The sequence below is a fragment of the Panonychus citri genome, unplaced genomic scaffold, assembly GCF_014898815.1.
Source record: "Panonychus citri isolate SS breed McGregor unplaced genomic scaffold, ASM1489881v1 Contig00077, whole genome shotgun sequence".
Taxonomy (NCBI): domain Eukaryota; kingdom Metazoa; phylum Arthropoda; class Arachnida; order Trombidiformes; family Tetranychidae; genus Panonychus; species Panonychus citri.
The window spans coordinates 1,809,066-1,836,274 of record NW_026515482.1 but is presented as its reverse complement, the minus strand read 5'-3'; the positions used below and the strand labels follow the sequence as shown (position 1 = coordinate 1,836,274).

At 30.5% G+C, this 27,209-nt stretch overlaps 1 protein-coding gene across 4 annotated transcripts in view; it reads right to left on the bottom strand.

Moving 5' to 3' along the window:
* The window catches only part of LOC128386979 (voltage-dependent T-type calcium channel subunit alpha-1G-like), a 37,610-nt gene that overhangs the window by 9,677 nt on the left and 724 nt on the right, over positions 1 to 27,209 (bottom strand). For 2 of the 4 annotated variants that reach the window (XM_053346108.1, XM_053346111.1), the window contains exons 2-14: positions 22,437 to 22,534; positions 22,165 to 22,336; positions 21,500 to 21,547; positions 18,536 to 18,914; positions 18,290 to 18,393; positions 17,671 to 18,177; positions 15,858 to 17,225; positions 14,455 to 14,640; positions 10,600 to 10,753; positions 9,899 to 10,054; positions 3,477 to 3,585; positions 1,987 to 2,324; positions 78 to 1,900 (exon numbers count right to left, since the gene is read on the bottom strand). In XM_053346108.1, the coding sequence (XP_053202083.1) occupies positions 78 to 1,900; positions 1,987 to 2,324; positions 3,477 to 3,585; positions 9,899 to 10,054; positions 10,600 to 10,753; positions 14,455 to 14,640; positions 15,858 to 17,225; positions 17,671 to 18,177; positions 18,290 to 18,393; positions 18,536 to 18,914; positions 21,500 to 21,547; positions 22,165 to 22,336; positions 22,437 to 22,534 (5,442 nt within the window). Of the gene's footprint in view, positions 1 to 77; positions 1,901 to 1,986; positions 2,325 to 3,476; positions 3,586 to 9,898; positions 10,055 to 10,599; positions 10,754 to 12,894; positions 13,013 to 14,454; positions 14,641 to 15,857; positions 17,226 to 17,670; positions 18,178 to 18,289; positions 18,394 to 18,535; positions 18,915 to 21,499; positions 21,548 to 22,164; positions 22,337 to 22,436; positions 22,535 to 27,209 lie in introns of all 4 variants that reach the window. The other 2 variants (XM_053346109.1, XM_053346110.1) reach the window with 2 other exon arrangements.

Genomic DNA, 27,209 nt, shown 5'->3' with positions numbered 1-27,209 from the left:
CTGAAAGAAGATGAAAAAGAGAGTATTGTATTGAGAATTTGATTGATTATCGATAATGAATATTTTTCTTTTTTTACCTTAAAGGTCTAAGGGAACGAAGAAGACGAAAAACTCTTAGAATACCAAAAATTCTTGGACTTTTCTGAGCAATGAATGAAAGGAAAAGGTCAAAAAGCGAAACACCGACCAGAATACCGTCCATTACATTCCAACCGCTGGTAAAATAAGCGTTATCACCGTACCAAAGGCCATTGGCGATTACTTTGAGAGCCATTTCAAGGGCGAAAACAACGGTGAAAACATAATTCGCAGCGGTTAACATTTCACGTTCTAAACTCCATGGAGGGATTTTAGGTCTCTCCATGGCCAAAGTTATACAATTAAGAGAGATAAAGATTAAAATAACATAATCGAAACACCGATGTTCCGTTATAATGGCACAATTAATACGAATCCTATTCTCGGGTGGGAAAATAAAGAGACTACAATTGTCTCTCTTGGACATCCAATCATACCATTTAAAGTAGGCACAAAATTTACGCTCTTGCAGTCCACCCACTGTAAGATTATTATTATTATTAAATTCACCACCACCACTGATTCCTGTAGAGGTGACAGGATAACTACCACCGCTACTTGCGTCCACAGGTGAGGCTCCTTTTTTCTTGTTTGTACTCGAAGTGGTGGTTGTACCTCCCTCACTTTTTCCACCCTCAATTCTCACTGATTTACTACTTCGAGAGTCTCTTCCACCACCACCACCGCCGCCACTTCCTCCACGTTTACTCATTGAATCAACTGCAGTTGGTGTAACTGAGGTTTCATTAGGTAGATGATTACAGTTATTAAGAGTCTCTTGATTTATTATCGGTCCCGAGGGTGGAGGTGTTATCGGTGTAAGGGAGGGTTGTTGTTGAGATGGTGGTGGACATGGTGTTGTTGGTTCACCTTCAGATGAATATTTTCTTGCAATCAAAGATGAACAATAAAAAACTCCACTCAAAGAATTGCCTAAACTCATGGCTTTTATTTCATGGACCAATGAATATCTTTTATCACCTGAATAGTGACCAGGAGATGGAGATGAAAGTGAATCATTTGGAGATTTAAGGCTTAATGAACTTCGAGGTGTAACAATTGGACCTTGTGATCCACGTTTACTCTCATCATGACCACTGGTCAGTATTTCATGGCTACTACCAGGAAAGAAAACTGTTGTTCCCGGTGGAGGAGGTGGTGAAGTTGGAGATGAATTGAAAGACAATTTTCTTTGACCATTATTATTATTGATCTGATATCCTGTCAATGTTGGTGTAAAGGAGACAACCGTTGATGTAACTGCAACTTGAGAATCAATTAATTGATTTGATTGTTGATTATTAGTTGATAAACAACCATTACACTGTTTACTTGATGGTCTGTTGATCAATGATGATGATGAATTTAAATGATTTTCAGTCAACTGTTGCTTTGATTGTGGACAAGGTGATGAAGGCCAATTTAATGATTGATCAAAATTTGATTCATTTGATTTGATTAGCATTCTTCTTGTCTCATCAATTTGATTCTCATCTTGTCTAATTGTTGATGATAATTTAGATTCTTTAACTTCACCTTGTTGTTTATTTGTTGATGTACTTGCGATATTTGTTGATTGTTGTGACTGATCATTAGTTGATTGTTGATGTTGATGAGAATGGACACCGATACGTTCAAAGATCATTGGTTGACTAATCAATGGACGATCAGGATAATCACTTTTATTGACACTATTTCGACGGATTGTTGAGTAAGGTGATAATCTGAACGGAGTTCCAGGAATCAGATTCGGCATGAATGAAGTTAACGTACTTAACTTGCGTCCAATGCTTGTCGAGGGTAAATTTTGATCGGTTTTAGCCTAATAACGAACAAGTTAATTTCGATAATCAATAATGGAAAGAGAGAGAAAATTTCGTTATAAGCTCGATGAGTGTGTGTACTTACTGGTGATTTGTTCATCGACAGAATTGGTAATGGTGCTGATGGAGGTGGTGTTGAACTGTTTAGTGCCAAAGTGGACGAACCAAGATATTTATGTCCATAGGAAAGTTCTTGAGGACCTGGTGAGCCTTGTGGTGTTGCAGCGGTATGAACAATTCGAGGTGGAAACGATGATGATGGATCACAATTAAATTGTGCATTTTGATCAACATTACAGATTAAATTGTTCGGATTAACTGTTGATGAATGTTGAACTGATTCAAATCCAAATGAATAGTCAAGTTTATTGGTATTTAAAAATCTTGGTGTTATCCCCGGTGGATTAGTTAATAAATGTAATTCTAATAAAAAGTGGAAACCAAATTGTTAACAAAAAATTAAAGTTAATTCAACAACAATAATGGTTAACATAAATATGAACGGATTTGTATTACATCATAAATTGTTAACTTAATCAGTTGACAATCAATATTATCATTAATATAAATTGTTACAAGGAAAAGTTTCCAATAGCCTCAAGGTGTGAATTGTCAAAAATTTATTACCATCATCAAGTCAACAATCAACTAACTAATATTAAAAAACCACCAATGATACAAATGATGTTGATAATAAACAACAACAACAACAACATGAAATAATATCATGAGATGATTATATTTCATGGTAACTCAATAAATCAACTTAAGATTATCTGATTTTTTTTCAACTCTGAACATGAGTTTATCATGAACACATGATGAAAATGAACTGAATGGTTTTCAGAGGTAAAAAATGAACTTCAAGTGAAAATGAATGAAAAATGATAAGTGATTTTTATATAATATCTTATGAAGAAAGAAGGAGAGAGAGAAAGAGAGAGAGAAATATTGACCAGAGAAAAAAGAAAAAAAAAAGTTCTAAGTGAATTCGAAAAGAGAAAACTGTGGATTGGTCAAAATCGAACAGAAAAATGATAAAGTTCTAACCTCAGAATAGAAAGAGAAAAAACTTTTCATGTTATCATTAGTACTTTTATTTGGGTTCGAGTTTGTTAACTTTGTTTCATATTATCAAATTGATTTTACTTGTTTTCTTTCCTGTTGATATTATCATGTTCATCATGAATTATTGGCTGAATTTTACCTGGGAATTATTTTTTGTCAATTCTTTAATAATGATAACACAAGAGTCTAACATATATATAAATCATTAAGACTCATAATTATCGTTTAACTTTGAGTATTGATCGTTAGAAACTCGAGTAGCAAATTCAGCTGAGAATAATTCATTTCATGGTGAAATTAACGATAAAATTTAATTTTGTTCATTTGGAAACTTTTCTCCTTACCAAATTGATAATTAATCTTTACCTTTGTGTGATTGTTAAAGTTAATTAAATGTTGACTCAATTGGAACAGTTTTCAAATATTACATGATAATCAGGAAAGTTCATGGAAATGAAAATTTCCCCACACCAAATCATAACTCATACCTGATGAATATCAACTTACCTTTTTCAAGATTATCTCCAGAATTGTAAAAATAGATTAACTTTTCATCTTTAATCTGCTCCTCATCTTCATCTTCGCCATCCAATGAATCCTTTTTATCTTCATCTTTCTTCATGATGCAAATGAATAAACAACCATTAATACATGGAGATGGTTTCATGATGATTATATAATATGATTGCATGAGTAAGAAAAGTTCAATTAGTGAGCAAACGGAAAATGAGAGTGAGAAAAAAAAAGTTGCATCAGTAACTATTGGAAACCATAAATATATATATCAAGTTATTCATTTGTGTGATGTTATCGTTATTACTGAATCATTTTAATTCTGATCAACTTATCATGGGTACAATGTTATCTTAATGATTATGATGATGATGAAAACCCGGAAGTCAAGATGGTTTATAATTTTTTTCTCCCTATATGTAAGTGTGTTAATAATATTATAAAAGAGAGAGGATGATAAGATGATGATGATGATGATGGAAATGGGAAAAACTTGACTCAATATTGAGATGATTTCAAGCTTCATCAAGAGGATGATGATAATCACCATCATGAACCATCATGATTGTTATTATATATTCAAGGTGAAATCATCATTTACATAATATCAAAAAGATGATGATGATGATGATGAGATGAGTATTTAAGCGAAAGAGATAAAGAAAGAGAAAGAGGCTTTATTCTGAAAGTTCTGAAAATTCAGAGTATTTGGAACATTCTGTTTGGACGAAATTTGAATGAAAAATGATCTTTTTCTCTGTAAAAGTAATTTTTTTCATCTTGTTTTCCGATTACCATGATTACTATCACAGCTATTATGGTGATTAAATCAACAAAAAAAACTGTCACATGGAAAACTGAGAGAGAGAGAGAGTAACTGTTAATTCATGAAGATTCTGAAAGTTCTGATGAAACTTGTTGGTTAAGGTGAATAAGAACATTGAGAAAAAAATAGATTACATCACCCACTATTAATTTAAGCTTGTTGGTGAATGATATTTTAATCAATGGTAACAATTAACTTGATTAAAGATGCAGTCAAGACTATTCATCAAGAATCAAAGGAGAGTGAGAGAGAAAGTGAGTGAGTGGAGCATCAGAAAAAAGGAGTTGGAAGTTTGAGCGGAAGGCGGGAAAAAAGGATAATAAGATTTTTGGAAACGAAAGAAGAAAAAAAAAAGCTGAGATAAGATGGAAAGTGGCAAAAGTGATGAGGATGAGGAGCAAAGGATGGAGTGGGTGAGAGGGTGAAACATGAGCATGAAATAATCACCTTTTTGTCAACCTTAATAACACCAACTACAAGAATCTTCATCATGGCGTAAATTATTTTAATGAATTTTCAGTTCTCTCTCTCTCTCTTATCCTTTTTTTGGATAGATGATGATGATAAGTTTTGGATGACTGATGAAACATTTTTACGTTTTATTACCTTTAGGTTATTTGTTACCAGAGTGTTAATACACTTTGGAGTAAAAGTGATGATGGAAATGGGAGTGGGAATGATAATGATGATTATTATTCGCTGAGTATGTTGATTGGTTGGAGGAAAGTTTCTCATGTTATACCGATGATAAATACTTATTTACATCATGTTATTATATTCATCAGATTATAATGGTGATTACATGGTGAGTTCATCAAGTATTCATGGGGAAAACAATTGTGATTCCGAAACAAGAAAATACGGCAAAAATTTTCTCTCTATGAGTAGATTAGATTATCAATGGATTCTTTTTGTTTCTTTCTATTGTAATATCACTAAGAATTTTTCTATTCATTCAATACTTTCCCATGATCATGTTTATCTTATATAATAATCGAAGGTCCAAATCGAAATTTCGAAAAAAATTTTTTTCCGAAAAGTTTTTTCCTCATAAACTGCAGATACTACGATTCAATCTGATGGTTTCAATTGGTTATTTATGTTTGTTTCTTTTTCTTGTGTGTACATTTATTTACGACTTGAATTCGTGATGTGAAAACTTGTTAATAACCGGAAGTTGGACTAGTTTCTCATGATAAACGGAAGTTGGTTCTTTAAATGAGTAAATAGAGAGTGGGGTGGATTATGAATGAGTGGAAAAGAGGATTGAATAAATGAATGAATGATGAGGAGAGAAAATTTTTTTTCCAATGACAAAAATGACAAGAAATGGCTATTGAAGGAGAAACATGATGAAAGGTGAGTCTTGTCATCTTCATCTTTAGAGATGTTCTGAAAGAGAAGGATGAGAGAGAGAGAGAGAGAGAGAGAGAGAGAGAGAGAGAAAATCTAATCAAGATGAGGTGAGAAGATGAAGAGGATGAGGAAACAGTCGAAGGTGGGGAACAAAATGAAAGAGAAAGATAAGATTGATTACAATCGAGTTAATCGATAGTAGAAGGGGGAAAAGTGTAGGTGGTGATGATCATGATGATAACTCTAATGGAGAAGTCAAGAAAATCCCCTGAAAAGAATGATGGAAAGTGAAACATAGCATGAGATCTGAATGAATGACGATAATGATGATATGTTGTCTTCATTATTATCATCTCAAGATTGAGAACTGGTGATGAAATATGAACAATAAAAGTTCAGTTAATTCAATGGTGATTATGGTGAGAATAAAAAAAAAGGAAAAAGCCACTGGTCATCTCTGAGAATGAATTCACAAAGTGACCAAAAAGTTATCATATTTTTCTTTGTACTTTTTTCCATCTCAAGATATGATGATGATCCAATTTTCGGACACCAAGAGAAAAAGGTGAAATATGATTATTGATGTTTCGATATTATCATGATGGTCACTTTATATAAGAGAAGAAACCAAGAAACTAGATATATTTTATGTTCGAATTTTCAGTTTTTTTTTCTATTCTTCCAATTCGAATGAGAACAAAAAAAAACGTAACGATTATGACATAAATCAAAAGTCTCGAAATTGAACCTTTCTAGTTATTCTTGACCATCTCGAATGATAAAAGCAAAAAATGACCAATCATTTGTTATTTTTATCATTCGTTGTTATTGTTACTTTGGAGTTTATATTATCATCAAGATGATAAAGGGTAATAAAGATGATGATAGTTCACAGGTAAATGGTGATGATAAAGGTAAAGAATTTAAAGAATGTAAAGAATTCACAGGAAATGAAGATTCTGGTTGGAGAGAGAAAGAAAAATAGATAAAATTGTGAGTAAGAAACAGGAAGGAAATTAAATGTTCCATCAAGATGATAATGAAAAAGGTAAATCAAGAGAAGAGAGTAGGAAGAGAGATGATGACCAGTGAGAGAGAGAGAGAGAGAGAGCAAGTTTATTATTCTTTTTTTATAATCAATTTTATGACAGTTTTTATTATCTCTCCATCTTTCCTCATCTCTTTGGTCTTCATATCCATCATCATCATTATCAAAATCATCATCATGAAGCATTTCAAAACTTTCATCGTATCCATGAAGCTGAGTAACAATAACAATTCAATAACATGATCATCACCATCATCATCATGTTACCTTGGATTCATGAAAGGAATCACAAATTTTCATGAGTAAAACTTTCATTCAGTTATTTGTACTTAACTTTTTAACAACTTTAACACTTATCACCATTAACACGATGGTGATGATGATGATAAGATGATAATAGATAAAACTGTTAGAAAAAAAAGATAATTCTATTCATGGTTAATTCTATTGAGACTCTGAGTTTTTTTTTCACCTTGGAACTTTTCATTTTATGTTAACATTCAAGTTCACAGGAAAATTATTTTCACTTCATTTCATGTTTAATTTAAAATCATCATCATGTTACTTTTCATTCTCATCTGTATCATGCTGACCTAATTGCTGTTTCTTCAACTGAAATCTGTTCAGTTCAACTTGTGTGAACTGAGATGATAGAAATGAAGATGAGGATGATAAAAGCAAGAAGAGAAAACAATTTCCCTTTGGTCGAAAACAAAGATAGAGAGGGAGAGAAAAAAGTTCTAATTCCCATATTGCAATCGAAATGGACAGAATTTTTTTCTCTTTCTACTGATTCCAATTCACTTGGAATGAATCCTTTTCATTCTGAGTCCAGAGCCTAAAGGCCAAAAATCAACCTCAATATCTTATCACTGACCCAAACTGACCAAATGATTTGAGTCGTTCAATAGTAATTGTTAAAATAGAATTGACATTTTTCTTTGTCTCAATCTGGATTCACATCACTTTATATTATATTATATGGATGATATTGAGATTATAATCACATACCAAGATTACATGGTAAAAATTTCATCTCATTCAGTGTCCATCTCATGGAAAACACAAAAATATCATACTGACCACCCCAGAGAAGTTACTATTATCATCCAGTGTGATCAAAGGTAACCAATGGCTTACATTAATTCACCATTGACACTTATATATTTACCATGAAAAGTTTCATCTCTTTGTTCATGAGATTTTCACACATATTCATGAGAGATTCAATTTTCTTGGAAAACAAGTGAATTAACTAATCAATAGTTTCATGAGTGTATTACTATCAATCTGAGTCATATTGTTATACTATTCATTCAGGGTGAAGGGAGGAAAATAAAATAATGAAACGAATCCTGAATTGAATATAAATAATATTTTCATCAAAATCCTTGATAATCTTGAGTGGAAATAAGTTTCATTAATAGTTGGTTGAAATATTAAAAACTTTTTCATTACAAATCAACGAAATATATGAAAGACTCTTAATATACTCATGGAAAAGTTCATATCAATGATTCAATTGAAATTTCATTTATCTTGCAGACAGAAGGCTAGATGATAATAATGATGATAATGCTACAAGTTAATATTGTCTATTTAAGTTATTCATCAATTGAATCCAATTGCAATGAAAAGAAAAACTAAATTACAGAACTTTTTTCCTGATATTCAAGTTCTAATAACAATCATGGAAAATACTAATGTCAAATTTAATGGTAATATTAATGTCGAGTTAATACTCGATAATGAACTTGCTCTGTCTCACTCTAGTTTTTTTGTTCGAAAAAAATAAAAGTTCTAATAGTCCATTATTCAATATTGATTAACTGTTTAATCTTCAATCATCATTAAACTGGCATTGGTTATTATTGGTTCGTTAAATGATTCGAGACGATTTTAAGGTGAATTAGAACTTCCATCTCTTGTTTTTTTTTCTTGCATCCGAATTTTGTATTAACTGGACATTTGATATTTTCATTGTTTTCGAAAAGTTCAAAAGATAAAACGAATATTTTATTTTCGCTTGTCGAATGTGAATCGACTGATGAAAATTATTCGTTTCTTCTTTAGAACTTTTCGTTCGAATATCATTTTCTTCACTTGTTTCTTCGGATAAAAAGTTATCGTCGTGGATTCATCACCACGAGAAATATTAATCTAGAATCATTGGAATAATTCTAATGTTATGTCGAAAGTTTTGAGTGTCGATCTTGGATCAGAAACGTTGAATCGAAAAAAGAACTTTTAACTCCCATGATAATCTATTTCTCTCTTCTTCAATTCGATTCTCATCTTGTATCAATGGATAATAAATTAGCTGTAACTTCCTGTTCTCTTTTCGATTTATTACTTAAATAGTAACTACTTTGGTTCGATTTCATGGTGAAAAGTTCCAAATCTAAGAATGAAACAACGAGACAACTGAGATAAACGAACAATAAATTCTGAAATTCTTTTTCTCATCAGCAAACTTAATTTTCGTTCTTTAATATTTCACCTTTGTTGTGGTTAGTCGAATAATCGAAATAAAGTTTTCCCTTCCTGTAGTCACGAGAATTTCATTCAGAATTTTGTGAGTAGAATTTGAAGAGATAAAAATTCTGACTAATCTAATCTAAAGTTCTAGAAATTTACTATTCTAATATTAAATTGATCGATGACAATAAACGAAATTAATTGTTTGATAAAATCTACAGAAATCTATGCACGTCAATCAATTAAATTGATTGGTTTGGTATTATATATATAAATTTCATTCCATATTCATAATTCTGAAAAACTGAATTTACACCAAAAAGTAAAACCAAAAGTTTCATAATAGTGAATGAATAATTTTCATTGATAATCCTCCAGGGTATAAATCATACATAAAAACTCAGTCTCCATGAAAAGAGTTAAATAATTTAAATTGTAAACTTTAACAATTGAGTTGGAAATAAATTCAAGACTCATATACAAAAGTTCAGGGGGGAAAAAATTCAACCATCAAGATGAAAAATAAAATAAATTCTCATCACCATTAACATGATAAGTTGAAGTTTTGTTGATATCAAACGATTGAGTTGAAACGATTTGTTTACCTCACAACAATAATCGTTGCAACGAAAGTTATTACTTATAATTGGTACATTTTGTTTCTGTTTTTCGTTGTTTCATATTAATTAATTCAATTATAATTCTTACCTCTTGAGAAAATCCTTCAACCAGAATTGCAACCAGAAGATTAAAGAGAACATAATTACCGAAAGTCATTAGAACAACGAAATACAGGGCAGCCCAATGAGTAGTTCTTTCCATCCCATTGAAAAGAACAACATTCCAATCTTCTTGTGTTAAGATCTTTCATCATTTAATTGTTAATGGCGAAGATAATTTGATTAGAATTGTAATTAACACAACAAGAGAAAAACAATACACATAAGAAATATGAGAGAGAGAAAAGAGAAGAACGAAAAATTCAATTAGAATCACAATTAAATCCATTCATTTACCTGTGGAAATTATTTTCACTTATTGCAAATTGTTTATCGTTTTAAACGTTTGCTTGCAATTGCGATTAGTTTGTTTTTAAATTGTTCAGAATTAAATGTGAAAATGATCATCATCATGCAGAAAGAAAAAGAGAATTTTTTTTTAATATTCTTTTTTCCACTCAACTGAAAAAGTTCATTATTACTGAACAATTTGGGAAGGAAATCATGGTGAGTGAGAAACTTGTGAATCTATTAGTTACTGATTGGATTATGAACTTTTGATTGCAAATTGAATTTTGTGTTGAGGTGGAAAAACCATGAGATTGCAAATTGAGGGGAATTAGAATTGTGAATTATTATTATTATTATATTTTAATTAGCATGAGGCTCCTTTGTAATTATCTGTCTTACCTGGAAAACGGTGACCAAGGCCCAGAGAAAATTATCAAAACGTTTACGATCACATATACAAGTGACAGTACTATTCAAAATGTCCTCACAAGAGCATGGGCTACCATCAAGCTTGGAGCAAAATTTACCGCCAAAAAGATGCATGCCAAGGCAACTATATAATAACATGGGTTCGTTCATGATATCATGTGATATTTTATTCAGTTTCAAATGTTGATAAGGTGTAAGAAAAGTATTTTGTTTGTTTGTTTGTTTGCAAATCAACAATGAAATTCAAATGAGTTAAATAGGTTGTGTAAGGGAATGAAAAATATTATTATCATGATGAGGATGAAGAGAGTTGGTAGAGTAAATTTTTCGTAACCGGAAATGGAAATGATGATGAAAATTTGTAGAGAAAAATAAATTAATATGTATTTGGATGATGGTAATGGTATATGAGAGAGAATTTGAGTTTTGTGAGAAAAGTTTTCAAGGAAAGAGGGAGGATGATGAAGGATGAGAGGGAAGAAGTGAAAGAGAGGGAGAGAGAGAGAGAGAGAAACTTATGGTTGGAATAAGATGAGAAAAGATTATTTTCTGAACTTTTCTATCTCATTTTGGGAAATGATAACAAAGAATAAAAAAACATCAAAAGTTGTCAAGATATCAGTTTTTTTTGTTCGTTTGAAAGTTTTTCGAACATCAGAAATGTTAGAACAAAAATTTCGAACAGAGGCAAAAATCGCAAACGAAATGAAAATATAAATAAATGGAAAACAAATTGTCCATTTGTGGATAAATTTTCCGTTCCAAGGAAGAAAACAAATGAAAGGTAATAACATGAAACAAATAAGAATTGGAAACATAAACTTCAAGATACAGAGAAAAATATTTCGACTCATCGAAAAGCTAGAACATTATTCTTAACCATATTAATATTATGAAAATATCATTTTATTATTTGGATATAAACACTGAGTAAATACCTTTTGTCACAATAAGTTTTCATATCGTACCTGTAATAATAGTTAATTAGTGGTAAATTGTTACCAAGAACAACAAAAAGGTAAAAATTGTATCAAGAAGTCAATTTATATCAAGCATCGAATGAGCAATCACCATGATTATTAACATTATCATCATGCAAATAAATGAGGTAATATCGGAGTGGATTTTAAATGCAAATGCAATGTCAACGTGCAATCAAAAAGGTGTATCATCAAGAGAGAGAGAGGGAAAGATAACATGAAGAAAAAAGAAATGTTGTCAACGAATACCCATGGAACTCAGAACTTTTCATACGAATCTTCATTCTCTTTCTCACTCTCTCTCTCTAATCTCTCTCTTCATCTTTCTTTTATCTTTTCATCTTCTTCTCCTTTATCTTCCTTACATCTCGGTATACACATTTGTACCGAAATAAAAGTCACGTAATATCGCATTTTAACATTTCCTTTGTCAGAATTTCAGAAGCAGCAAAAAGTAAACTTACTGGTAAAAGTGAATGATAAAATAATAACAGTAATAATAAAAAAAAAGAAAAATTCTGATAGAGACAAAACCATCAAAATCATCATCATGATAGTATATTATTATTATTATCATCATGGGGAAATATCAAAAGGATAACCCATAGACAGAAAAACATTTTTCCTTATAACTATTATCATTATCATCCTATGATAATAAACTTGTTAATATATTATTATTGTTAATATCAAATTAATCACTTTTATCTTTATCGTAATCATGATTCTGGTTTCATCTTTTCATATGATTGTTTATGTTCAACAAGTGAATCCCTTGTTATTATTTATTATTTACGATTAATATGTTGAATATAACTGGACATTGGTCATTTCTTGTTAGTTACACTTTCTGTCAGCATCAACAATTGAATTGTCATCCTATTCATTTTGGTATAATAATATTATTCAACTTTTGCTGCTTCCTGAATCATTTAATAACAATTGTAATAGAAAATCAATCTCATTGATTGAATGGGAAATTTAGAAGAAGAAAAGAAAACAAAATGATTTAACTAATCATTATCAGAACAATTAAAAAGGAGCCTCGGTCTCTCTCATGGTTAAATCAACTGCAATCAAATAACAATCACAAATCTAAATTAAGCTTAATCAATAATTACAATTGATTATCCATGAGATTGGGTGTTTGGAAATGTTTTTCTTGGTGCATTTTTTATGATCAAATTCAATTTCAATCCAAGTTTTTTTTCAGATTCATGAATTTTCATGATAAATATATAAATGAAATTGAGAGATAAATATATTAATAGGTTGAATTATATACCTGAAAAACTGTCACTAATGCCCAAAGAAGTGAGTCAAAATTTTTTCTATCACATTGGGTTGTATTGTCCGGCATTTTGTCGCAAAATTTACATCCAAACAGATTCATACCTAGAATACTTGATGACCCAAGGAAAAGGGTGTGGTAAATATTGTCAATAGGTAATAAATAGATTACATGATAAAACGAAAGGATCGGGAATTTATGAGTAATCAAAATGTTTTCATTGATAATTTGGGTCAAGTGCGAGTGTAAGTTATAGTATTTATAGTATTTATGGTGTGTATTGTGAATGATTCATTTATAATTGTAAAAGTTGCGTGTTTATCATGTGAAGAGAGAGAAAGAAAGAGAAAGAGAAAGAGAAGAAAAATTCATCATGAATTATATTGTGGGTGGTAATTTACATGATAAGAGTGATTGTGAGTGTGTAGTGGTGAGGGATGGATTCAGGGAGGATCGTTTGTTGGAAATTTTGTGATTTTTTTATTATAAGAATTGAGTTTCTCTTTTTCATTTGCGAATTTTTTGATTTTTTTTCAAATTTCGCGCCAATTTTGGGAAAATCGACCAAACAAAAAAACTCAATCCTTATAATGAACTTTTTGGTGCTTTTTGTGAGTTCTAATATCAATTGTTTGCGGATGAATATCATCTAAGTGTTTTTTTGTGTGTTGTGTATTTATAGTGATTAGTATTAGGTGTTAATTTGGTTAATTTAATTGTTACAATTGTTAAATTGACTTCTTTGATAACTATTTGGATGCTAATTGTTGTTGTTGTTTTAATTATTAATGTGTAATTAAGTAGCAATTGGTAAACTAAATTGTTTTGGTTTGGATAATAAAGCAAATGTAAAAGGATAATTATTAGGAATTTAGTTGCTAATTGTTATTTATTAAAATCTGAATCGGCTAATTGATTTATGGATTGATTAGTAAATTGAAAGTAAGTTTTAATTGATTGTGACATTTGTTTTGATTTGGATCCCTTTTAGTTAATGATGAGAGAGAAATCATTTTTATATATTGGAACTGATTTGTATTAATATGTTAGTTGATTGTTGTAGATTAAAGCAATTAAACTGTTAATATGTTTGAGATTTTGATTACTGTTGATGATAAATGATGATCAGCAATCGAGATGATATTTGTTTTGTTTAGATTACATGATAAAAAGATATTAGATTTTATCTCTTCCTGTAATGTTATCAGATGAATTCAGAGAGGGAATAATAATATTCATGAGTAGATGATGATAACGGTGATTATCATCATGCTCAGAGATTGAATGGTAACAGATGAAAGAAAGAAAGAAAGAAAGAAAGAAAGAGAGAGAGAGAGAGAGAGAGAGAGAGAGAGAGGATAAGAAAAGATTATGATGATAATGAAGTGAGATGTGGAAAGAGGGTAAGAATCAGTTTAATAGGTTAAATGGGTTGTGAAAATGATATCGAGAAGAGGAAGATGAGAAAGTAAAAGAAATTGGGATCGGATGATAAAGGGAGAGAGATACAAGGATCGGGTGAGCGGAATCTCATGGGAGCGAAACTCAACTTACCTGAAAATGAAGATGAACAAAACTAAGAGAGCGAAAAAAACTGCAACATTATCAAGAGTTCGAAGCATGATAACCAATTGTCGCTTAAGGGCAGGCATGAATCGAACTAGTTTTAAAATTCGAAGCAAACGAAAAGTTCTTAAAACTGAAAGACCACTACCGGAATCTTCAACAAGCTCCATGATGCTGAAAGAAAAAGGAAACGGAAATGATGAGAAAAATAAAGATTGCAGAAAATAATTGATAGTTAAGATGAATATTATCATGACTGTAATTAGAAGGGCGAGTGAGAGAGTCATAAGTAATAAGAATTGAGTAAATTGATTCGATAAAAAAAAATAAATGTTCTATTCTTTTATTCAGTTTCAGAATTTTAATGTTTCATTATCACGCCAACATTATCATGATTCTAACATGTAAATGTTAGCAGAAGGAGGAAAAAAACTCAGATAAAAGTTCAGTAGAAGTTGATTTATCTCACCTTCCACTACCATGGTAAGAATAATTATTGATCTCAATTCAAACATTTTCCTCGACAATTAAACATAAATCAACATGTTAATCATAACACTAGTGGTGAATTGTTATTCAATTGATAATATATTAGACAGAAATTATCACCTCATCCCCTGATTATTCCCAGGGAATGAAATTATTAGCTTTTATTTTCTCAAACCCACCCCACCCATTGAACTTTTGGCTATTTGGTAACAGGTTTGTTACTTTATCTATCATGAGAGTGAGAAAAACATTAGTAACATGATGAGTGATGGGAGATGATCAGAGTCACGCTAATGTATTAGAATACATGAGGTGGTAAGATGTAAAAAGTTCTGATGAAGGAAAAAATTCCCCCTGAAAAACTCATATTGTAAAGAGAAGAAAAAAAATTCTTTCTATTCTGATATTAACCTTATTCTCAATATCTCTAAGAATCAAGGTGAACAAGAAGATCAATTTTGTTTACATTCAACTCAGAAAATATTCACCAAAAAGTTTATTCAGTTTATCGTAAGAACTTGAAAAATTTTTCTCTTCTAAAGATTAGATTTCTCTCCCTCTTTATGATAATCACAGATATGAGATGAAATATTATCATGAGTATTTGTTGAGCTCATGAAACTTATTCCTGAATAAGCCAATTATCTGAGTAATTTTCAATCTGATTTAGTTTAACAGCATCATCATGATAATATAATGATAACAATGAGTCTCAATCAACTATTACGGATAGAAAGGGATATTTGATAATAACAATATCAAGTTATTTAAACTGTTACCATGTAAATTATATTATCATGATGATTTTGAATGAAGAGAATAGAAAAATTTTCGAGAAATTTTTTTTTTCCAATTTTCTTCCAATGCCAGAGTAAAATGAACACATTGAAATGATTATTTACCTGACGATAACGACGATACCATCGAAGACGTTAAATCCATCGGAGATATAATGGAAACAACCTTCGGCTAGGATCTTAAGGGCCATTTCGATACCAAATAGAAAGGTGAAAATAAGGTTGGACATTTCGAGGGCTTGGGTCAATTCGTCGGGTTGATTGTGATATTCAATTCCCATGGAAAGAGTGTTGAACAAAATACCAAGGAAAATGAATCTCTGAAAGTATCGATGGTTAACCAATAATCTAAGATAAACTCTAATTGATCTTAAACATGAGAGACAACGACAATCGATACAACAATCGCAAAGATGTTCATCATCAAGAGAATCTATTGATTCTTCACTGTCTGAACTATCCTCATCATCTTCGTTATCGGTACAAACACCATGACCTGTCCATGAACATCGAGAACCTGAACGTTTCTCTTTACAATTTTCCATTTCAACTCCACTCATACAAACGGAAAGACTTGTATCACTCGCAGAAATATCAGCCTGGTGCTGTTGTCCAACCGGTCGATTGACCAATGGTTCAATTTCAATTCCAGCTTGACCATTACCACCACCAGGTTCACGAGCATTGGCTTTACTTGGACGTCGTTCAAGTGTTTCCACTCCTGTACCAGATTTTAGACCGGGTACCAATCCACTTCCACCCTGAGATCGAAACAAGGTCAAAGTTGGAGCGGAACAATGTCGAAAATTGGTTCGTTGGTAAGTGATCAATTTTCGGGACAGAGGAAGATGAGTTGACGGATAACCGGAGGGTGTTTGTTGTTGCTTATTGGAGGACGAAGGTGACTTTGATTGAGATGGACCTAAATGTGACCTTTGATGGTGTGACTTTTTTGATGAATTTTGGTCAATTAAATATTTGAAATTATCTGATTTCTCTTTACGTAATTTACAGATTGTCGTTGTACCTAAAAGTTGACCATTTGATGGACAACATGTTAGATCATCAATTGGTTGATCAGAATTAACCAAAATAGATGATAAATTATTTGTATTTAATTTTGATCCCGGTGAAGGTGATGAAGATGAACCCAAATTGTTAGATAAACTTGATGGACAATTTAAATCACCTTGAGTTGATTGTTTATATTTATCTTCTGTTATATTGTAAACAATTGAACAATTTCGTCGATTATCACTTAAAGTATTATTAATATTATCACATGGTGATTGTTCAGTTGAAATAAAATTCATTCTATCAACAGGTTTATCAACACAATTGTCTTCCAAAAGTCTCTCCTCATCACTTATCAATTTATCAGTTTCCAATGTACCTTCATCGAGATGGGAACATGATGGATGCTCTGAGCTTTGACTGTGTCGATGTTTACAAGATTGATGATGATGATGGTGTCTATCATCATCATGAAGATGATGGTTTTTTGATGAGGCAAAAGAGAGAGAGAGGGAGAGAGATAGTAGGAGGGAGAGAGAGAGAGAGTGAAAAAAACAGAAAGATGCAAAATGATGATAATGATGATGAAAATGATGTTAATGGTTGCGAATAAAAAATTTATCAAACTTTTTCTTTCCTCTCACTTTACTCCCACATCACCTAATATGAACCTAAGGGATGGGTTTGTGTTGGTGATGAGGATGCTGAAGTTTTTTTTCTCATCATCTAAGTGAATAAGAAATGAGTGTTTCAACCATTTTACAGAGTTTTCACTTTTAAGGTTCGAAAGTTTCTTCGTCTTTTTTTTATTCGAAACAAAAAAAGTTCTGATAAGAAAATGAGGTTGATAAATTTTTTTTTCTTCTTTCGTTTCTCTTAAAAATTGAATATTCTTTTGGCTTACTTTGAGTTCGATTTGTGATGATAATGATGATGATGATGGTGGTGGTGGTAATGATGGTGACAGTGTTTACCATGATGATGGTGATGAGAACGATGAGAAACGTTACAATCAGCTGATTTATCTTTGGATGAATTTCGACAATTTTTTCCACTACTGTTAACTAGACTGGTACATTGATTTTCATCGGTTGAATCTTTACCATAATCAGAAGCTGACCTTGAGATGACAACGAAAGCGGGTCGATTAGAGTTACCAGTTGTTTCGTTGGCCGCTAATGTACATGAAGTGTTTCCACCTTTACTTGGACAAAGTGGTTCTAATCGTTGACCTCGCGATCGAAATGCTTTACAATGGGTTCGACGTCGTTTCCGTCTATAGTCTCGATAATAACGCCAAACTTTCCGTTTAGCTCGTCGACCCAAATGAGCCAAATACTTAATTATTGCATCATAACAATTGGTCGGCTCAGATCCTGATCCACTTACAAGTGAACTATTGGATTGAAGTCTTAATTTCAATTGAATATAAAAAAAAGAGACAAAGAAAAGCAAATAGAATCACAATTTTCTATTCTACTGAATTTGGATTTTTTTTCTCTTCATATGAAGGGAATTCTCACCTTGCTCTCTCTTGTCTCATTCGCTCCATTTCACGTTTCTTTGTTTCGGAAAATTGGGTGGCAATCACAACCAAACATAAGTTAATCATGAAAAATGATCCAATCTGCATGATAATAATAAGAATATACAAAAAGAACTGAATTAGAGGCGAAACTTGAAACTCTGCCGATAAGCAAAGTGTCTTTTATAAAGATTAAGATTAAGAGATTAGATGTAAGGAAAAAGTTTCTATCTGATTAACTTACCACAATTAGGAGGACAAAATAAAGCCAATCCCAGAATGAGTGAGCATCTTGAACATAATACATGATCTCTGTCCATCCCTCAAGTGAGATGACCAGAAAGATCGCTGTCCAAGCCATACCCACATTATCAAAGGACATGGCACCTTGGAAGGGATTCTTGATTCCATGTTTACATTTAGTATAATAACGATTCCAATTAACACACCAGGTCTCATTTGGAAGATTATGATGAAAGGGAATCGCTTCACCGAAACATTCCCGTTTATTATACTTAAAGGGTGGAAGATTATCACATCGGTGCATCCCATTATCTTTTTCAAGGGAACAGATATAATCTTTTTCTGTATCAGCCATTACTTGATAGTGAGATGCTATTGGACTATTATCATGAAATTATCATGTTCGTGGTGGAAAAAAAGAGAAAAAGAGAAAAAAAAAAATAATCGAAAGAAAAAAAGTTCTGATCAGTTTGGTTCACCTTTTACAAGTTATTAGTTTATTAATAAAGTGATGCAACTAAATTGATTTTTTAACAACTAATCAGGCGAATGCAATTAAATCAATCAAATGGATAAACTAATTTAGTTAATTAATACAATTTGAATATCAATCATCAGGCAATTAAACTTATTTTTATTATCATCATGAAAATACAATCATGCAATCAAATGAATACCATGCCAAGTGTATTATTAGTTTAAGATTAGATTTCAATTGGATTTAAAATTCAAAATTTTCAACTTAATCAGTTGAATAACAATTACGATTAAAAAGTTAAACTCAAATTAACTGTACAAGTTAATTAAACGAGCAAAATTAAATTCATCCCAACAATTTATGAACATAAGTTAATATGCAATGAATTTTTTTCAAGGGAACGAAAAATATTTTCGAGAAATAAAAAAGTTCTAGAAAATATTATATCATATTCTTATTATGGTTAACTAGTACTGATTAAAGTTTCTTGACATCGATTTGGTTCAATAGTTAAATAGTAGCAACTATTCAAATTCAGAGTATTATCTCAAGGGTGTGTCAGTATATTTTTACCTCCCATTGGAAAACCCATCTCATCATCATGATGATTCTGTATGAGTGTAACACTGGAAACAGAAAAATTCATCATTTTAAGTTAAAGGTAAATGAGAAGAGTAAATATCATTTGATTAATGGAATTTTCTGTTTTTAGAAAAGAGCAAAAATAACAGAAAAGAGAGAGAGAGAGAAAATAAAAAAGTTCTAACTTCTCGAATTAGGATAAAAATTCAGAGAAACGGATTGAGTCTCGAACCAGAACTTAGAGAAACAAAAAAAAAGCCAACAAGGAAATAAATAAATAAACGTTAAATTATATTATCATGTTATCTCAACCTCATGATGTTATTATCATGGTTATCATTATCATCATCATAAGACTGAATAGTTACCTCAATGATAACCATTAAATTTCATGAACAAAAGGATAACTTTTCTTGAACTTTTTTCCTTATTCTTTGTAATCGTTTTTTTTCTGGTTCTTCTGTCGAGTTAATTTCAATTCGATGTCTAAAAAACAATCTTCGATTAGAACTTTTTTCTTGTACATATATTTATTCGTTATCAAATTATATTTTTTCTTTCTGCAATATGATAAACATGTAATGATTATAATTGAAAATATAATTACAAGGTAGATATTATTTTCGTTACAATGATAACAAGAGCGGAGAAGAGGGAAAAGAGTTCGAGAAAAAAAGTTCTAATTTAAGTTGTGCATTAAGAGATGATGAGATAATTAGATAATTAGTTTGATTGGTTATGTATAATAATTAGAGATTAATTGTTAATGATATTAATTGTAAGAGAATTTGTAGTTTGTGTGCTCAGAACTTTTGATTTCGATTGTGAGTTTTTTCAGCAGATTCGATGGGGGGAGGGAAGAAAATTCTATGAAATTTATATCCACCTGATTTGGAATTGAGATTATTCTGGATAACAATGAGTATCCTGTAATTCAAAGGTTTGTCTTGGTGAAAAATGAGACAAGATGAACTTCAATTGGGCGAGAAAATTTTTATCGAACTTTAAATTGAGTTCTAAGTTCTGGCCAGAATTTTTTATTACTCTAAATCGATGGGTGGTTGTGGATTTACAGTTAACAGTTTATATTATGAACATATCGAATATGTTTTTCGAATTTTTCTCAGCACAAGTTCTGATAGTTATCGATGATTCTTTAAATTCGACTCGATGATAAGTTCAAGATGGACTTTTAAATTTCATCAGAATAGGATTACGAGAAAGAATAAAGGAAAGAGAAGGAAAAATTTTTCTTCTTCTCATGAAATATCACTCGAAATGGTGAAGATGAGTCGGTTATCAAGTTCTCAGAGTTTACAGAACTTTCCCATGGAAAAATAAAAGAACAGCTTATCAGAATTCCATGAGCTTCTCTGAATATATAGTTCTTACTTTTTTATTTCTTTTTTTATATTTTTCTATCAGAAACTGTAAATGTAGAAATAGTATTTTCTAAGTTTAATCAGAATCCTATCATCGGAGTTTATCATGTTATCATAATCAATTCAATTCTTAACCCGAACAGAAAAAAAAACGATAAAATCAGAACTTTTTTGATAACAATTATCTTTTAAATAACGATAAGTGGATGTTGATTATGATTAATTACCCAAGTTAATCAGTTAGATAATTAACATGATCATAATTGTCCACTTTTACCTTTTCCAGCAAACTGATTATTATCATTTTTCTAATGATTAATTAATGATTATCAATGTTAATTAAAGTTCATTGGGCAAGCATAAAGTTTTTCAACACACACATAGAGAGATGGATGAAAATGTTTGAATGATTTAACAAAAAATGATCAACAATTAAGGTTTAAAAACAGAGCAATTAACAAAAAAAAGTTAACACACAACACCAACAATTTAGATCAACAATTAACAATTTGGATTTTCTTACTCGCCGGATTTAATTTTCTCAACAAAATATTGGCTTAAGTTTGTCTCCCTTTTTGATTAGTTGAGTTGGATGAGATGGAAACAATTAAGGAAAAGAAAAGGAGAGGAACAATTTAAATGGACAATTAGTTGATTGTTAATTGAGTAATTAATTAGTAAATGGTTATTATCATTAGTATTGTTATTATCATCAAATTTAGTTTCTCTCATGCAAAGGAAAGTTAATGTTTTTGTGATAAAGTTAATTGTGATTCTACAATTGTGATTATAATTTAAATTGGCAATTTTTTACTAAAGAGCAGTAAAGTTAATTGTGATTAATTAGACTCTAAATTGGGAAAATTAACAAGGACAATGTGCTTTTAATAAGCTACATATCTATAACTGTTTATAATTAATTAGAATGATGTTGATCTCAACAATTAAGTTAATATTATGATGAGAATTGTAATTGAGATAATTTCTGATTCTCTCAATTAATTTATCGTAATTTTCATTGAACTTTTCTTAGAATTGGTGAGAGAGCTTGAGATCAACATGATGAAAGGGAAAAAAGTTTTTTTTTCTTCCCTTTGGTTGATTTAAGGGTAGAATTTTTTTTTACCGTTAGATTGGATTGAATCGAGAATAAAATTGTTCTAAAGTGACCTTTTTGTCGGTACTTACGGAGGCAGTGAAATGTTAGCAGGTAAATCTAGGAAACAACGTTGTCTTAATAGTCCAGCCCAAAGTTGAACGCCGATGATGCCGAAGATGAAGAATACAAAAAAACAAAGAAGCAAAACATTTCCTAACATGGGAAGAGTGTCCAATAGAAGCATAACCAAAATCCTCATACCTGTTGAGAAACGGAAACGGAAATGATGTGAATAAAAAAGATGAGGGAAAATTGTTTTTCGTCTCATATAAGTTAACAGATTATCGAGATTGAAACTTACTTGGTATCCGGTTAATTGCTCTTAATGGACGTAAAACTCGGACAGTCCTAATTGCGGATAGATTTATATTACCAACCAAATTAATGTATTCAAATCCACTGTTAATAAACAATTAAAAACCAGAAATTAACTAATTGTAACACTGAAAAGGTAAAGTAACAATCAGATAAGTTGGAAGCAGTTTAGTTAAGGTAAAGATGAAAAAACTGATCGTTAAGTTGATACTTTTAAATTATCCAATTGTTGTTAGATTCTTTATCTAAACGGTTAATTGTTACAATCTAATCACAATTTAAATTTGGTTAGATAATTGAGACAATTGAGTAATTGGCAAACTAGTTATGCTTTGGTTTATCTTGTATTGATCACAATCAATTGATCAATTGTAAGCCATTGAGTTAATTGATCGAGTCTGTGAACGAATCAATTGTTAATTGTTGATTTTGATACGAATTAATTGTGATTATATTGGATTAATAAATATTTTCTCTCTTGAAATTAAATAATAAGAAAAATTTTAATCGAAAATTTTTCACCTTGGATTTTGATCTAATTGGTACATTAGAACTGAAACTTTTCGAATTACAATTGAATTAAGTTAATTGTTGTATCATCGTCATAATTGTCTGAGTAATGTGATGATAATTTAATTTGATTACAACCAATGATATTATTTTTTGTTATATTCATTTTGATCGTATTGTCTCAATTGAGAGCTAATTGAATGTGAAGCTAATCATTGATATAAATTGTTAACAAAATTTATCCTATTGATCGTAATGATCAATTGATTGGACGAAAGTTAATTTAGTTATAACATAATGTTGTTGATTTTCAATTAGATAACAATATCGTAACTATTATCATGGTTATCGAGATGAAACCATGATACATTTCATGGTTTAATCGATTACCTGATGAAATCGAAAGCAAAGCAGAAAAGAAAAAAGAAAAGTTCTAAAAACATTTTGTTCTTTTTTTTCTTCTCTATTCGAAAAAATTTTACCTTTAGACTCTTTTGAAAGAATTTAAAATGACCATTAACAGGTAAGAAGAAAATAGTTGTTTATTTGAATACGAATACGAAGTTTAGTTTACAAGACAAGAAGAAGAAAAAGAAAACTTCAAGTTCTGGAGAAGAATATAAATTCTAAGAAGTAGAGGAAAATAGAAAATTCGAAATCACATTTTCTCCTCATGTTTGCTGATTCTTGTGATTATCGAAAATGAAAAATTCTATCAATGATTTACCATCAATTCAAAGAATCTCTTATGTCTAAAGCTTTTTATCAATGAGAGAGAAATCAGGAGGAGGGAGAAACTCTAAGCTGAGAATGATCCAATCTCTATTTAGGACTATCTGTTGCGAGATTTTATCTATCATGAAATTTTATCTCGATTCTGATTTTCTATCATGATATTGATAACTCTCTCTCTCTCTCTCTCTCTCTCTCTCTCTCTCTCTCTCTCTTTCAAATCTTGTGGGTGGAAAAATGGAAGTGGTAAGAAGCTTAACAATCAATTTTACAAATTGATTCGTGAATCGAATTGATAATAAGTTTATCATGTGACATTAAGAACAAAAATTCTCAAGTTACGATTAAATCCTCTTTCATCGTAATCACAATTCAATTGAATTTAGTTACAATTCGTCAACTAATCAAACGACCATTTTCACCAACTGATTTAATCAGATTATTCAGAGAATTACAATTTCAAACATTTTCTCAGGTAAAATTTTCTCTCTCCAACTTTCACTGAATCATTGAAACTTTTCACAGATAATCACTGATATTTTCACTGGACAGTAATGTGTTACGGAATTGATGATAAATAATCAATAAATACAATTTAATCAAGTTAAATCAATTGATAATCAAGTGAATGAAGTTATCATCTTGTTATCGAATGAGATTGAAAAAAAAGTATATTCATGTTAACTAATGATGATCATTATCAGTTAAAATTGGGAGCCATGAGAATAGAACTGATAATAGCCTAAGGGCTTATTAGAATAATTCAGTTGAAAGTAAATCAGATTTACATGTATTATCAGAATATAATAAAAAGAGAAAATTTCATCTCATGCTGGCTCATGAATCGTAAGCAGATAACCAGAATTAGATAATCGGATGGAGATGAATTTTTTGTAACCCACAAATCTAACCAATATTGAGGTGTTTCTTATGGTTCAGTGATGATGGTTAGTTGGTGAACCATCATCAGCATCATCATCATCATCACCATTTACATGGATGATTATCCCAATCGATCAATCAGTCAGAATGAATATTTCGTGACAAATTGAAAGGGAAAATGAATGAAAAGATAAAAAAGAGATGATGATGATAGAAGATGAAACCATAAGAGAATGAGGGGAAAAAATTGATGAAAAGAAGATAAAAGTTAGTTTGTTAAATAGCCAAAAGGTGATAATGATGATGATGATGATGGAAGATAAAGAAAAATATCACATAAAGGTAAAGATACCTTGATGAAAGGCTACATTTCCCTGGAGAATGAATTTTTTTTTCTTCATCTTCTCCATGATAAAAGGTATCAAGGCCTTTCAAACAATATTGATGGTTAAGAAAACTTGGAAAGGATGAGGATGCAAAAGTAAAAGAGAATAAAAGAAAGTGAAAAAAGCAAGAGGATGATGATGAATCAACGAAAGACAAACAAGGTAGAAAAGAAGAGAAAAAAAAACTTCCATCTTTATGTAAAGGAAATCGAGGTGAACTCTTCTAACGTGATGAAAGTGCATTAAATTGAGAGGCAATTGTGACAGATAGAAAACGAAAACCATTAAAGATATTCTGTTATATCAGTTGTCCTTATCTTCATCATCAAAATGTTCATCGTCATCTTATTTCTTTGCTTATTCTAATCTCTTTTATTACCTGATAAGGTATTTGTTGGTTTATCTTTTTTTATCTCTTTATTTTCATGTCATTTTCAGGTTGGAAAATTCAGTTTTTTTTGGCTCAGTTGAATGAGAAGGAAAAAAAATGACATTAGAACAAAAAAAAAATGATACTTCGAACTTGTGGTTTCAATGAGAATCGCAATTAAAGGAGGTGGAGGGAATTCCAGTTGAAAGTTTTTTTTTTCAAAGCTAAAAGAAAACTGAGACTTAGAACTGAATATGTTTTCATGTATTATCATCTAAATTTCATGGGGAGAAGAAAAAGTTCTGTCATTATTGTTCAATACTTGAGATTTTTGATGATTTTGATGATGAAAGAGAGGAAGATGAAAGATTTCATGATGAAAATGATTATCATGAAAATAGATCAAGTAAAATCTATCAGTTTGTATTAATATCTTTTTGCATCAATTGTCTCATTTTTGTTTTCAATTCTTTAGGTATAACTTTTAAATTCTGTAACTGAATAATCTGTTCTGTCAGAAAATATTTACCATGGCAAAAGAAAAGAAACAAATGACAATGTTAATATCCCATAGATAATAATAATAGATGAAAAATCCTCCCAGGTAACGTTTCAATTCAGTTATTCAAGATGATGGAATAGGCGTAGAGGATTGGGATGGAAAAAAAAAGTTCGAATTGAAAGAAAAAAGTTATATAATCATATTCGGTTTGCATGATTTGTTAAAGGTCAGTTTTGTTTCTTTTTTGCTAAGGGTCAGTTCCAATTCTTTATCTAATATTATCATTATTTCTAAGATATTTGATAGAGAAGTTGAAAGAATTCCCTCTCTCTCTCTCTCTCTTTCTCTTTCTCCAAGTTAGAATTTTTTTATTCCAAAAAAAGAATAAAAATTTTCTCTTGTTTTCTGTATCTTCTTTCAATTTTTTAATTCTCCTCCTAATTCCGTTTTTGAGATGTTGATAAAATATTCCAAGAATTCAACTCTGAGCTTAAATTTCAATTTCAATTCTGTCATCATGAGATATTGATCAGAATAGGTCATCATCATCATCATGAGAAAATATTGAACGATCAAACTAAAGATGAAGGTGATGGTTGAGTAGGAGTTGGAATTTTCATTTTATTGAAAGAATATTATTTTCAGAACTTTTCTTGTTCATATTTCATGTACCCCATGTATAAGATCAATGATAAATTCTTGATAAAAATCAGAATAACCTAGTAAAAGTATCATGGATTCAATATTTATCAATATTGCTAATCAATTATCTCATTTTCAAATTGTTGGCCAACATACTGACCACTTTTATCTGCTTTTTTTTACCTTTTACCTGTTTTCTCAATACTCCAATGGCTACTAATATAATCCATCATGATAGCCTGAGGGTAATTTTAATAGGCACAGTGATGGTAAATAATACAAACATTATTTCAAGTCAACTGAATAGAAGCCCTGATGAATTTCTGGAACTTTTTTGTTCTCTCTTTCTCTTTATATTCTGATGGTTTTTTCTATAGCTTCATATTGCCTCGGGATGTTTTCAGATTGTGGATATTTTATCATGCAACAGATTATTATTGTTGAACAAAGGCCTTTCCATGAAATAATTTGGTCAAGAATTAAGTTAATCAAGTTTAGTCCATCAAATGAAATTAAAGTGACCCTTTTTTTTAGTCTTAAAACTATTCATCATATTATCATTTCAATTGTCTGTTCAATTTTATTATCATGAAATTGAAGATTAAAATTTTATTTCATCTTCTCCATGATATTGATTCGAGATTTCAAGTATTTTATTCATATAATTTTACTAGAAAAGTTCATCTGATTAATTTTACTCTTTATCTGAGTACTAAATATACATTATTAACATCG